This window comes from Kwoniella dejecticola, chromosome 6 (assembly GCF_000512565.2).
Source record: "Kwoniella dejecticola CBS 10117 chromosome 6, complete sequence".
NCBI classification, from domain to species: domain Eukaryota; kingdom Fungi; phylum Basidiomycota; class Tremellomycetes; order Tremellales; family Cryptococcaceae; genus Kwoniella; species Kwoniella dejecticola.
The window spans coordinates 270,660-285,040 of NC_089306.1; the positions used below are offsets into that span (position 1 = coordinate 270,660).

The window sequence follows — 14,381 nt, forward strand, 5'->3', positions numbered from 1 at the left end:
TTGATTACAGAAACAGTAACAAAACAAAAACAACGTGCCAAAGACTCCTTATAGACACAGCCTCTGCATCACCATATCATATCACACACCGCATACTCCAACAAAAGCAGCTACTACTAGTACTTGTGCATATAACATCATATCATCATCGTTATCACAGTCACATTCACACGGCAAGCGCAAAAGCTTGATTGCATGAAATACCAAGAAGTCACCGGTCATAGAAGAGTTGCCAAGCGTAGCGTAACATTTACCCTATTCTCGTAAATCCGCAACTCTCCTGCGCTTTTGGTCTTTCACCTGCTTGATTTGGTGGACAGCTTCGGCCCGCATCGATACAACATACCATCCCATCGATCAGCATCAGTCCATCAGCTTATCTTCCTCGACTTATTGGTTCGCTTCATACGTATCATACATATATACATTCGTTTCACCAACAGTCCTCTTTGCTACATTACATCAGGAGTGAGTGTTCAAGTCATCGGTACCTCGCAGTTCCCGTGTTAACCCTGAAGGAAGCAGGGCGAAGCAGGGCATCCAAAAGACCAAAACACCAAAACAAGGACATTGCGTTTTTAACGAGAATCAATTCCGGCTTCCCAATCAGTCAGTAAGATACTGAAAACCTGAATCTGAACCGACAAACATCACACCTGCATCATACTCGGAGCATAATATTGCATGGAATCAAGCTAGCTTAGACGAGACCAGAGACGAGAGTCGATTGCACGATTGCACAGGCGAAGACTTTGGAAGAGAAAGCATTTTTGGATTTATACCTTCTTTCTTTCAGGATGTCAACTATATTTGGGACTCAGTTGGAACCGTTCGAAGAGGTGAGTTTGACCTCTCTACTTGCTTGTTTGCTCTTGTTCTCGATATGGATGGAGCGAGATAAGGCTTGATACCACACTGCGCCTTTCATTCCATGATGGTCCCACTTCTCCCTATCTAGTCCAAACTCACTCTCACACAAACTATCATTTCATTTATCGTGGTCTATGCGGGCTCAAGGCCGGTCCATCAAGGGATATCCTCACCAGAAGCAACGTTTTACCCTTTCGCTTTGACGTGTTTTCCCAGTATACGGTGACACCATCTCCGTCTAGCTCTTATCACTTGGGGACTAGTCATGATGTGCTTGATTTCGGCTCCCAACCAATCCCCTGCCTATCCCTAGTCTTGCTTTCCTTTGTGAAATACAGTTTGATTCGAACTTGCCAACGCAAATCTCATCGTCATCCGCCTCCTGAAAATCGAAGCCAAGCCTCTTCCTCACTTATCGATACAGCGTAACTTTCTTGATTCTCTTTCTTTGTCCTTCAATCCATCTCTCACTGCTGTGTATCCTTTAACTCTCGTCCTTGTCCTCGAAACGCCGTCTCCACAGCGTTGTTACACACATCCATTAGTGTGCACAGCTTGCGCACTGTATCCCTCACGCAGTCCGTCATTCATCTCTTCTCCTTGGTGCTGCCCCACTTACTTGTGCTGACCGCAGTGGGCTAACCTGTGATCTGTAATTTTCCTAGATTCAATCACCCTCACCAACCGAAACACATGATAATCCTTACGAGACGACCTTAGCCGCTCGTTCCTCCTCCCTGCCTCATCGAAGGGGTTCTGGTCCCCCTTCACCCATCAACACAGTCAACACGCTCCATAGGCAATTATCTGGAGATCCCGAATCACCCCCTCCAGCTTGGAAGCGACGGCCAACTGTATCGAATCGACAAAGGTCCCCATCATCCGAAGCCCATCAACGTTCGCCAGGTTCTGCTGAGAGTCAACAAGGGCAAAGTTCTCAAAGATCACCTTCGCAATCTTCGGTCAAATCCCGTAACTCTCTCAACTCACCTAACGGAGTCAGTCGAAGACCACCTTCAGGATTAATGATGACTACCGCTGTCGCTGCTGCACCTTCACCCAAATCGGCTGTTCCCATGCCAAACGGAATGTTCCTCCACGAATCGCCCAATGGTTCTTCGACAGATTTGGCCAATACGGATCTAGCTTTGCCCAACCCTGCTTTCCGACGACGTGGGAATGGGTCAAGCTCGAATAGAAGCTCTATAGCTTCTTCTCAGGATCTGAACAGCTTGACAAGCGAGGAGCTCTGGTCGCTAGGTCAAAGAGAAGATGATATACCAGATATGAGTAATCCCATGCGACAAGCCGCTGAGAGACCGTTAGACACTGTTCGAAGGGAGAGCAGGAGGATGGATCAACGTCCTGAGAGTTATGTTCATGTCGGCCTACCTGGTGATGTGATTTGTGAGTAATTGATTTTCCTCAGCAGCGTTTCTGCAAACGATGACTTATAACGTCATCTTAGGGCCAACTGCACCGGCAGTGGAGAAGATATTGCCCGATAACGCTCGATCGAAGTCTTTTACCAACGTCGCGACCCTTGGAATGTCGGGTCGACGCATGTCCCGTAGGGCGAAATCTCGTCAATCATCCATCGATGTGGCACCAATCAATACAAAAGACGTTGACGCAATGTACAAGCACAACACTTCTCAACCCGCTTCTCCAGGTGTGAATGGTATGGGAGCTTTGTCTTCCGCTCATTCGTCCTCTACCTCTTTGGCGTCTCAGGCTCTACCCCCTAACAAATCGTACTCTAGCTTGGGGGGCAGACCGCCTTCGACATACTATTCTAGGGATTTCCTCAGTAGTTTGGCACCCCGAGAAGGAGGATATGCGATTGCTGCTCAGATGGGTGGTGGTCTAGGAGCAGTCGGCACGATGAGCGTGGAGGAGAAGAGAAGGAGCATATCCAATTTTGAAGACGTTCGAGGTGCCCGGACTATGGGTTCGAGAGCACCCCCTTCGAAGTCCGCTGGGATGGGAAGATGGAGTCTGGACGGCGGTGAAGTGAGCAGATCCCGCATTATTTCATTCTTGCTGCAAATACTGATCGCCGAAATGGGAAACCCAGAATTACGGTCGACCATACGGCACACCGTCCGCTGCTACCACATCGTCCAATCTCTCTGCGCCGCCCATCAATTCCGCCGAACCATCACCGCCAGCTGAAGAACTTCAAGTAGCTTTACCAGCAGGTGCGGCACCTTCAATGTCATCTGGCCCTTCTATACCCGTCTCAACAACCCCGCCTAATCCCTCCCCCTTATCCCAACAAAATTCGGCTCAAGACACTGCTCCACCAGCAGCTCCGGCGATACCAGCGCCACCGCCTATACCGGCAAGTTCTGCGCCTGCACACTCCTTGGTCAGCAAGAAGAGCAAGAAACAACTAGCGAAAGAGAACAAGGCAGCTGAAAAGGCAGAAGCGCAGAAAGTGGCTAGACAACGGGCTGAAGCTCACCGAGCGGAGACGCTACGCAAAGAAGCTGAAAGGGAAGCGGCGAAGAGGCAAGAGAAGGAGGAGAAAGCGAAGAGGAAGGCTGAGAAAAAGTCTAATAAGAAGGGTAGAGGTTTGTTCGGAAGATCGACTACTTCCTCTACAACCACCGGGTCAGGTTCTTCCACACCTCAACCTCAATCACACGCCGCTCCATCTCAACCTCAAAGCGAGAACCAAACTCCCAAACCCGCTGTTGATATACCAGCAATCGCCAGACCTACTCCTATAGCAGCTCAGCATTCTTCTTCCAACGATGCGCGACCTCCTTCTCACCCCGAGTCCTCTCCTGCTACGCTGAAACCTGTTCAAGCAGTACCTGTCCTTGCTTCTGGATCTAGCTCGTCGACCGGCAAACCCTTTCCTAAACCGTTGCATTCTTCTCAGAGTGCGTATAAAGTGCCCGTAACCAATCCGACCGAGCCTCCCAGACAGACGCATCGCTCTATGCCTCTTTCATCGAAGAACTATACACGTCCCGATGTAGCTACGACCCAAAGTCAGACGCCCACCAGGCCACCCATAGAGGGTAAACGATCTTTATTCGGTACTATCAGGAAACGACTCTCATACATGGGAGGATCTTCTGAGGCTAAGATACACCAAGTCAAGGATACTCCTCCCCCGGTCCCTCCTATCCCTTCCATTCCAGCTTCTCCTGTAGTCGCTCAACATCCTCAAAATGAAGCTCGACCGCAGCATCCAGCTCATAATCAACCGGTGGCTGAAGATGCCTTGCCGCCTCGAAGAAAATCCTTGGTAGCTCCCACATCAGCCAAAATTGGCAGTCCATCTTCTGCATCTTCTCCGAGAATGGCAGATATCTCTACGCCAGTCAAAAGCGTCTCTTCGCCTCCCCAAGAGCAAACCTCACCTGCAGCGGCATCGACATCGGCATCTAACTTGGTATTGGGTAAATCCGTTTCGAGGGAGAGCGGCTCATCACCTTTATCGATTAGCAGAAAACGGAATTCTTTACATGGACCTCGACCTATGCCTGGCCAAGGTCATGCACAAGGACAAGGACAATCAAGACCATCAAGTATAACCACGCACGAATCGATCTCGAATTCACCACACCAAGATCGACCTGCGGGTCTCCAACAGACTATCTCGACTATCTCTTCTAGCGTCAATCATAATCATTCTACCAATGGTGAAAGCAATTCAAACTCGGGACCTGAAAGTAGCATGATAGGGCCTGTGACTCCCTCGACGAGCGGAGATTCGAATTCGTTCTTCCATTCTCATTCTCATGGCTCGTCGCATATCACGCCGATCACTTCGCCCGAAGATGATTTGACGTTTGAGCATGAGAACGAGAACGAGAACGAGAGGGAAGTGGAAAGAGCTAGTAGTGGAGATTCGGGGAAGACTGTACATGGAAACACCGGGTCGAATGGGTTACCCTCGCAACCTATCTTGGTTTGAGCTTGGGCTTGAACTAGCATTCTTGGAACGGACAATCGGGCAAACTGAAGCAAGGCCAAAGAAAACTAACACAGCATTATCATTCCCATCACCGTTCCCATTCCCATTATTGTTCGAGTAGGAAGATGCTCGAACACATTTTTGGTCGGACAGTTCATACATTCATACACGCATTATCATATTTCTAATTCAAGGGACAATAATATAATCATTCGGTGACTTGTTCTCTTTTTCTGTTTTTCATCAATAGACAAATGGCGATGACCACCATCGAATCGAATCCAATCACTTAATACACAGTGTCCGTCTCATGTAGCTAATTCGAATGATTCAATCCTGTTCTCTGTTCTCCACACCCTATACTCTGTTCTTGATTCGGCTTCGAATCCAATTTACAACTATAATTTCAGTATCAGATACCAACGCATGACACTGGACTTTGTTCTTGTATTCATTTTCATCGTGTTTGTCGACTTGACTTGACTGGACTTGACTTGACTTGACGATTTGTGAGATACATGAATCATGAATGTCATGTTATGTCGTATTGATGTGTCACAGGTCAAGTATTCATACATATCTATGATAGTGGACAGTAATTAAAAGTACAACAACAGATCTTGACATTCGTCCGATCGAGATAATCCAGAATCCAACATGGGCCATGAGTGTCATTTTTCTGTACATTGAGCTCGCTTGGTCTCGACTTGAATCTCCCATCATATCATCGAGCAACCCTCTGCCTCTGCTTCACAGCTCACGTTGCACACTACCCACTTGGCGAACCCCACGTCACACTTCACAACTCCCAAGCTAAATCCCCTGTACCCCACGCAACCTCGTGATTACTAGCGGTACCATCCTCGTTCCCGTCTATCGCAGAGCATATGGAAGCTGCGAATAACTTGAAAAGTTGAGTCTCTTCTGGGCCGATCCAGATTTTGTCACCCTCGTTTTGCGTATTGCCCTTTCCTTGGTTCTGCCTCTGATTCTGACCTTTCCCTTGGTTTTTTTCTTGACCTTTCCCTTGGTTTTGCATTTGGATTCGACTCTGGTCTTGACGATTGCCTTGAGTTTTGGATTGGGAAGACGGATTGGCATACAAGAACCATCCTTGATCCCCATCTGTGGTGTCGTGATGACCACTATAATTATTCTCCCCCGCTATGCTGGCGAGGAGATCGTTTAAGGGCGGAGGACTATCGCGCCCTGATAAGAAGGAAGAAGTGATTCCGTCCGGATTACTTAATGAGGTATTATCCACACCCAAGAGTTTACTGATCACCTCGTGACGTTTGTTTGAAGGGAGGGAATCTATCGTGCGAAGGATAAGGGGGAGTTTCGGGGTTGATAAGAGGGTACGTAAGTCCGGTGAAGTAGCTAGATAGCAAATCAGATCAGGTCAACGTCCTGTCCAAGCATGTCCCAGTCGCACGTGGCTGGTGTCGCTTAAGAGGGCCCTGGGCTCACCTATTCGTCGCAATTCCTCGTGTCGAAGGGGTTTTGGATCTTCCTTCTGCAACGGATCAGTGAATATCGAAGGGTCCGGTTCGGGGGGCCATAATAACGAAGTCAACGGCTTTAGGGGTTGCTCTTCCCTTTTCTCATCTCGAATAGATGATTCGGATCTTTCTACGACAATCGAATGTGCAGAGGTGTCTTCTGTCTCAGGCGTAGGGTCATCGAGAAGCGGCGCAGGTTCGGTCTGGGCGGCATAATCAAGTGAGGTGGAAGATGAGGATGAAGGGTCGCTCAATGAAGCTCCATGGGATACTGTATCGAGGTATGGAAGCGGTCAGCTGCATGGCATACTTTTCGAGTACGAGTGCTATGAAGCTACGGACCTTTGTGCTGCTTGTAACATGCTACCGAGCAACTATGTCGAAACATATATTGTCAGCCAGATACAGAGGAATGAGTTTGGCTGTGAGGGGGAACAAGGAAGACGTACTAGCGTATCGGACAAGCGGGACACTTGTACTTAGATATCTGGTCCTTACAGATCTGGCATTTCGACACCTGTCCACTCCTTCTGGGAGGCATACTAGGGGATGCTATCATGTTATTCCCCTCGTATTTTACGTATAAACAATGACGAAAAAGAGAGGAGGAGAGACTGAAATTCCAGCCAAAATTACAAGATGCGAACAAGTTCAATATCTTGATCTTGTGGGGCACCAACAAACAAAGCTAGAAAAAGTTGAAAGATACTCATACCCCCAGTCCCATCGCATTGCATCTCACCTCATAAAGCTCAATGACTAGCTTACACTGATCACTCTGAACACATAGGAGGACTCCTGCACCAAGGAGCAGTCCAGGATGTCCGCCGCCGAGAACCTCCTACCCGACCGACTAAAACAGCTGAAAGTACAAGCGCAAACGCAATTGCAATCGCAAGTTCAAGACGAGCCCGATCAATCGCAACCGAGCGGAACATCTACACCTGGGGTAGAAGTCGGCATCACCAGATCAAATTATCCGAAAGGCATGAATCCGAAATTGAGGTATATCAAGCCTTATTGGTGGCCATACAGGACCTTTGTGAAGCAACGGTACGTCCGGCCTTCAAAATGACAAGTGTAACAGTGTATAGTCAGTAGGTTGAACTGATTCGGGATTTCGACAAAGATGGATAGGTAGACAGATTCTGGAGGTGATCACGACCGAGTTCAGAGATCGATCGATGGAATACTATGTATGTGACCAGTCCGTTCTATCATGCCTTCGATTTCCAGGCAACGAACTCAGAGACGAGAGCTCACCTAATGACTCACTCAATCTCGTAGAAACATGCCTTAGACTCTGGGGTGACAAGGGTGAACGGGGTGACGGCTAGGCCGGACTTGGTCCTACGGGATGGCGATAGGATAGAGTGAGCAGTATAGCCCTTGCTCTCGCATCCTCCGTTCCGCCTAGCTGATACCTTCGTATCCCGGCCAGCAACACCGTACATCGACATGAGCCGCCAGTGACGAACGACCCAATCTTAGTACTGCATATAGACAGGCAGAAACAGTTCGTTGTGATCTCAAAACCCGGTAGTGTGGTAAGTCTTCATCTCGAGTTCCACAGTCGAGCTCGAGACTCTGACTGTATGTCGTCAGTGGACGCTGACATCCTTCGCAGCCTGTACATGCCACTGGAAGATATTTCAGGCATTCTATATTGGAAATGATGGAGACCGACTATGGGATAAAATGTTATTGTGTGTAAAAATTTCCCATTATGTACCCAGCCTGACCCGACTGATGGGCATTGTACAGCTGTGAATCGCCTGGATCGCCTGACTTCGGGCTTGATGATCCTTGCTTTGAGCGGAAAAGCAGCTAGTCGACTGGCGATGGAATTTGCAGAAGGAAAAGTCAAGAAAGAATATGTCGCTCGAGTCAAGGGAAAGTTTCCGGAGTAGGTCAAAACCCCGAGTCCCGGTTTTCACCTGTTAGTTGGACGTGAAGCTGATCCTCAGATTGACGTTCTCGGTTATGCCGTGTAGAGAGGAAATAACGGTTGATCAACCGCTTATGACTGTTGATCGGCAGATGGGATTAGTGATTATAACGCCAGAAGGCAAGGTGAGCTGGATTGACCTTCCAGGTAAAACATGAATGGACCGTTCATCTCAGGAAGATGCAGGACGCCGTAACTATTTTTCAGCGCATATCATACGATGCTGAGCGGGATCAGAGTGTTGTCAGATGTAAGTTCGTTTCCATCAATCGACAATGCTTGTTACTGAACAGAGGTTGCATCCCTAGGTCGCCCGCAGACTGGCCGGAGTAAGTTTTCTTCATTGGCATTGCTTGTCCGCTTCGAGAATATCAACTAACTCCGCAATGACAGCCCACCAGATTCGAGTGCATCTGCAATACCTCGGACACCCAGTTGCCAATGACCCGCTGTACTCTACGTCGGAAGTATGGGGCCAAAATCTGGGTAGAGGCGGTGTAGACCTCACTCCTGCTGCGTCAGGTACATCTCGAGCAGAGGCATTACAAGCGCGAGCTGGCACAGCTACACCGACGAAGAAGACCGTGGACAGGGAGAACGATGATATGGATCTCACATCACCCATACTGCTTAGCGAACAAGCTAGGAAGATAATATCGAAATTGCGGAGGCAGAAGGACGAAGCTGAAGATTGGATAAAGTGAGTCGTCTCGTTTCGTACGCCGGATCCGGGTCTGTCGCTGACAACAGTAAAGATGGAACGAAGTCATATTTTCCGTTAAAGATGCCCAGGACACAATCGAACAAACACCTACACCACCGTCGGAAGCATCGACACCGACGACATTGTCCACGACGACGACAGCGGCGGTGGTGGATACTTCTTCTTCCGCTCCAAAACGTGCGCCAAGAATGAAAAACTCTTCCCGGAAAGATATAATAAAAGCCTCCATACCCGACTCCGACGCTCCTTCACCCTTGCGAAAGCCCGCTTACCTCCCACCTGGATTCTGTGAAGACTGCTTCGTCCCATTACCGGACGATCCCGATCCAGAAACCCTGTTCATTTATCTGCATGCTCTGAGGTATACGACGCCTGAGCTAGGGACATGGGAGACTCCTTTGCCGCGCTGGGCAGGTGAGGATTGGGACGGTGATTGGAGAGGTTGGTGTGATGGTGCGGAAATACCGGATGTACTGCAGAAAGATAGGGAGGAGCAAGAAAAGCTAAAACTTGCCGAAAATAAGACAGAATAAGGGATTAGAACTGTGTGGTCATGGGTGAATCGAAGGAGACTTTAGACATTGACCATTTTAGCATTACTTGACAAGAATAGCTCGGAACTGCTGTTGTAAGATATCCAAATAGACCGGAATCATGGGATTATCTTGCCGTTCCGGCTTCATGCCTTCGAAGGAAGCGTTAATCAAGTTCGAAAGGGTAGGGAACAGGATCAGGAGGCATACTCTGATTGAGGGTGTTCAGCAATAATTGATGGATCGCCTCAAATCTCAACTCAATCGTTTCTAAGCAAATTACCATATCTTGGTTCGAGTTTTCCGACAAAGCATCAATTGCTGAATACTGATGCAGCCGCCTGAAGGTCCTTGGAATCATTACTTGTTCCCACACTTCAAGCAATCTTGGAATACTGATTGGATACTCCATGGGGTCCTTTGGGCCTTTCTGACCTGCTTAGCCAAAGGCATGACTATTACGGACCTATTGAAACGCTCCCCTGGAAGGTTAATGGTATCCCCTTTGTCCTATCCCGTCAAATCGATAGCCTATATATCAAAAGATGTCTTGGCTCTTACTCTTGGGTCACTTATCCGTACTCAAACCTTTTCCCACCAAGCCAATCTCTTGCGTCCATTTGCCTTGTACTACTATACTCACTGCTGACACCGCTCTTTTACCCAAATCGCTTGATGTACTTGCGCACGTCGATATCTAGATAAACGTCCTATCTTGCAAGAGGCGACGAAAACGAGCAGCAGGTCTTTGTCCGTTATCCGCAACAGCTCTTGCTTTTACCTACTTGGGTGGGATCTTCAACTGCATTCGCTCTTTGACTTCTTCTAATTTTCATTGGTGGACGATCCTATACTCTCACCCTGCATCAATCTGTCCGAACCTAAACATCGACAATACACTGCACACGCACCCTGCATCGATCACTCTTATATACTGTGGCAAGATGCGACAACCTGCTTTGCTGTTTTCTAGTATATTACCCTTTCTAATCACTTTTGGTCAGTCCATCTTCCACTGCTCTCGCGTCGATTCGAATCGGATCTGGTTGATAGCTGACCAAGATGTTTGCTCTTAGTCGCCGCCAAGCCTATATATCAACCTCGTCAGCTCGAGCGGCGGGGTATTGCACCGCTGTGGAATGAAAGTGGACCTCACGTGCGAGATGTCAAGCAGGGTGAGTGTACCGTTCTCCCTCCTTCGTTCAGCGACGGTGAATCGCTTGCTTACTACTAGCAATGCATTCATTCTTTCCTTCCTCCTACAATGGTCATCATCTCAATCAAACAATGTACATACGATTATATACAGTGAAAACACTCAACTGCTGGTGGGCAGCCTCGTCCCTCGCCGTCCTGATGTCCTCTCAGAAATGGGTCGAGCAGATGGTCCGATATTCCAACGGAACATCTATGACCGGACTCTCGTGGCCCGAAGACTCCGCCGTCCAAGTCACCGTCTGGAACCCCAATAGCGGGCAACAAGAAACCTTTACTGCCGACCACAACTACATCTCCCAAACCGAAGACCACCCCAATGGGAACTGGTGGCACGACGCTATCGGCCAAGGTGCTCGCGCCATGGGAAAAACCGATTCCTTTGCTGGTGTAATCAGCGGCGCCAACCCCGACTGGGACCCTAAATCCGGCTCAGCAACAGTGGGCCTGAAGATCTTGACTGGCTTCGATACCGACGCCCAGTACACGCAGTTCTTAAGTATCGATGAATTCTTCGAATTGGCACAAAAGGCAGCGGGCGGTACACCGGTGATCTTTAATACTCTAGCAGAAGAGGATATAGGAGTCACTAGTCCGCAATTGGGACATTCGCACGATTATGCGATATATAACGGTTCGACAGACTCCGAAGGCGACAGAGTAATCTGGGCGAGAAATTCTTGGGGTTCAACAGATGCCTTCAAGCTTCAAGATGTGTATGATAATTCTTATCAGATCATACATCTTAGAAGCTGGAATGTCTTAGGAGGAGGACCGGCAGATACGACGCACGAAGCTGTGCCTGAAACTCCAGCAGCAAATGGAACGGATACTGCTACCCCCGGAGCCAACGCTACGGATACTTCGGCGTCTCAACCTAATGCCACAGCCACGGGCTCAAATAGTACAGCTACCGACTCGCCTGACACCGGTGCGAATTCTACCACTCCGAGTACTGGTGCTGCGTCTGCTGCATCAGCCCCTGCCCCTGCTGGTGGCTCAGCAGCAACTTCAGAAGCAGCTAGTCAATCTGCGGCTGGATCAGCCAGTCAGCCAGTGCAAAGTGGTGCGGCTTCGAGTGCCCCAGCTGCTGGAGCGGGTGCGCCGACTGCGCCGCCTGCTGCAGGCGGAGGAGATACTCCGTCATGGACTTCAACATTGCCGGGCTCGGCGTGGACTTTCCCAGTCTCCATTCTTCCGGCGTACAGAGGAAAGAACTGACTTGATAGTGAGTGCCAATTTTTTATCAGTCCAAGTATTTAGTCGGTATAGCTGATGCAGGATCGTCAAAACTTCAGGTGGTAGACAAACTCTGAAAGTCAAATTCAACATAGACTGGAAAGTGAAGGTATGGAGGAGGATCAGTCAGTATAGTTGAATCCAATAGAATGTTCGGCATAGAATAAAAGCAGAAGGATAGGTCGCCCTTCATCAGAGTTATACCTTCATTTTCCCTTTGGCGAGGCGTCAGCTCGTCAGTATACCCGGTAATTCAGATATTCGGCTCAAGGACTTTATGTATAATCATCCCTGCAGCTAGTTCATGAGCTTCCACGCGGCCAGAACCTCCAAAGCTCTAGACGACTGACTTTGATGCGCTATTGGGATTGGGCTCGTGACCTTCGCGCAGTGCGAAGTGAGGAGGTAACATGTCAAACTATATTATATGCTAGGTATCGGCACTATCCAATCGAGTCTAGTCTAATTTGATCTAATTGTCCGTCTGCGTGTCGTAGGATCGTGAGAGCATGTCCGTTGGTGGATGTACGTGGAATATTGAGAGTGATAGTACAGATGACATGCGATGTAGGCGAATACAGTATCTATGTCATGTTTGTTTGCTGATGATGTGAACGCGCTCGAACAGATTTATCATCAATGAGCAAAGTTCATCATTCCCGTTATGTCGTACCAATCTGACGATAACGAGGTGACTTCATCGTTCACACCGAGTATACTAGAAGCCAGGACAATCAATGTCAGCTTTGACGTCCATATCCTAACTTTTCAGCTTAGTATGGGTAGGTCGAAGGAGTATAGGGATGCGTCAACTCACAAGGTCGTACCTTTCGGGAACTCGTCTGCTTTCGGTGTATGCCATGTGAAGTGGTTCGAAGTAGTACCAGAAACAAGCTCGACGGGCTACGAGTTCAACAACAGGATTAGCGATGTTAATTGGGCGTAACACATGTCTCGCACAACTATCGGAATTCCCTATATCCTTTCCTTCTCTCCAGCTCAAGACCAAGCCGGCCATGCGGATTGGAGGAGGTATTACTCACATAGTAATCCTTCTGCTGAGGCCATTGAGGGATATAATACACATCAAATCCACGACCACTTCCTCCTGTCCATTCTAGCGTTATGGCTGTGTCTGCCGGTATCGATGATCCGAAATGGTTGATGAAGCGTACAGGCTCAAATGCAACCGCTTGCGAAGACGAGGACCACCGCTTGGGCGAGCCATTGACAGGAGCAGCTGAGGCGAAGAGCGAGAGACAGAGTATAGCGAGGGAGTACAGGAAGAGCATCTTTGTTAACTTGTCTGTGAGCTGAATTATGGGTCTGTATAAGTTGTATTTGGGTCAATTATGTGATTTTTGAGAATAAAGGATGAGGTTCGACGTCGAGGGATATATATTCTGGTAAGAGGAACGATGCAAATCAAAACAAATCACTAACATGTAACTTATACATAGCTTCGCATAGCCTGCTTAGCTTAAGTCGTAGCTCGACGACTCTTCCCAGACCCAAATGACCGACCTCGACCCCAGGTTCCTCCGCACAGACCTTCGCTTTTTCTCAAGAGCTCAAACACACAGCCCCTAGACACCCCCGAAAATTCAAAACATCATCATCATCGTCTGTGTTATGCGAAGTAATAAGGGTAATCCGACGATAGCCTGAACATGCAGTGACAACGCATCTCAGCTAGCCCAGGTAAAGTGGTCATAGCTTGTGGAGGCACATAGTCTAAAAACTTTTCAAGACCCTAGAAATAGTCGATGATCCTGCGTAGACGTATCGGACAAAAGACTCAGTCATTTTAGGTGTAGAGGAATGTCTCGGATGAGAAGTACATCTCACAAAGATGCGGGAGAGTCGTAGATGATCTTCTATGACGTTTGGGGTCGTTCGAATCTGCAATCCACGCTGTGGGATTCGTCTGTCTCCTGTCTCGCAAAAATGCGTTTCGGAGAACAAAAAAGCGAATACCATGCGGGAAGGGAGCATATTTTGTCGCAGGTTCAATTCCCCTATGGCGATACAGCGGAAGCGGAGTAATTCATTCATTTTTTGGTTCAGGGTCAAAAATCGATCATGTCTCTCGGCCCAGGTACTTCTCTTGACAACCCCTTAACACCGGGATTAAGCGATGATATTTGTGCAGCAACGGTGCGGTTGGGATGGTGAAAAACGACACAGCATCAGCGGCTTGGAATATGCTTGGTAGAAATTCCCTGTATCTACATCTACGACGCCGTACGGATCCTTGCTCAATCTCAAAGCTTGGACGTGGATGCATGGTTATGAAACTCCTTGCATCGATTTTTTTTAACTTGATCCTGCTCTCCATAAACCCCTAATTATAACGTCAAAATTTATAGATACATAAGATACGGCTGTCTGATCCTGACTTCTAAGCGTCTACTTA

The 14,381-nt window shown here is 48.3% G+C and overlaps 5 protein-coding genes across 5 annotated transcripts; 3 read left to right on the forward strand and 2 right to left on the reverse strand.

Annotated features, from left to right (window-relative positions):
* Positions 1-797: 797 nt before the first annotated feature.
* I303_104985 (uncharacterized protein) lies at positions 798-4,804 on the forward strand (the record flags this gene model as incomplete). The annotated part of the gene is made up of 4 exons (XM_018408862.1): positions 798-839; positions 1,536-2,277; positions 2,339-2,883; positions 2,948-4,804. The coding sequence occupies 4 exons, from the start codon at positions 798-800 to the stop codon at positions 4,802-4,804; spliced, it is 3,186 nt and encodes a 1,061-aa protein (XP_018262553.1).
* A 799-nt stretch (positions 4,805-5,603) lies between these two features.
* I303_104986 (uncharacterized protein) lies at positions 5,604-6,865 on the reverse strand (the record flags this gene model as incomplete). Its single annotated transcript, XM_018408861.1, has 4 exons — positions 5,604-6,184; positions 6,275-6,577; positions 6,649-6,680; positions 6,756-6,865. The coding sequence occupies 4 exons, from the start codon at positions 6,863-6,865 to the stop codon at positions 5,604-5,606; spliced, it is 1,026 nt and encodes a 341-aa protein (XP_018262552.1).
* A 261-nt stretch (positions 6,866-7,126) lies between these two features.
* I303_104987 (uncharacterized protein) lies at positions 7,127-9,511 on the forward strand (the record flags this gene model as incomplete). Its single annotated transcript, XM_018408860.1, has 11 exons — positions 7,127-7,359; positions 7,436-7,502; positions 7,594-7,679; positions 7,748-7,853; positions 7,934-8,012; positions 8,071-8,212; positions 8,301-8,379; positions 8,441-8,504; positions 8,563-8,583; positions 8,648-8,954; positions 9,010-9,511. The coding sequence occupies 11 exons, from the start codon at positions 7,127-7,129 to the stop codon at positions 9,509-9,511; spliced, it is 1,686 nt and encodes a 561-aa protein (XP_018262551.1).
* Positions 9,512-10,455: 944 nt separating this feature from the next.
* I303_104988 (uncharacterized protein) lies at positions 10,456-11,947 on the forward strand (the record flags this gene model as incomplete). The annotated part of the gene is made up of 3 exons (XM_018408859.1): positions 10,456-10,510; positions 10,588-10,686; positions 10,821-11,947. 3 exons carry the CDS (start codon positions 10,456-10,458, stop codon positions 11,945-11,947), a joined length of 1,281 nt encoding a protein of 426 aa, XP_018262550.1.
* A 654-nt stretch (positions 11,948-12,601) lies between these two features.
* I303_104989 (uncharacterized protein) lies at positions 12,602-13,257 on the reverse strand (the record flags this gene model as incomplete). The annotated part of the gene is made up of 3 exons (XM_018408858.1): positions 12,602-12,683; positions 12,783-12,868; positions 13,009-13,257. The coding sequence occupies 3 exons, from the start codon at positions 13,255-13,257 to the stop codon at positions 12,602-12,604; spliced, it is 417 nt and encodes a 138-aa protein (XP_018262549.1).
* Between the last annotated feature and the right edge of the window lie 1,124 nt (positions 13,258-14,381).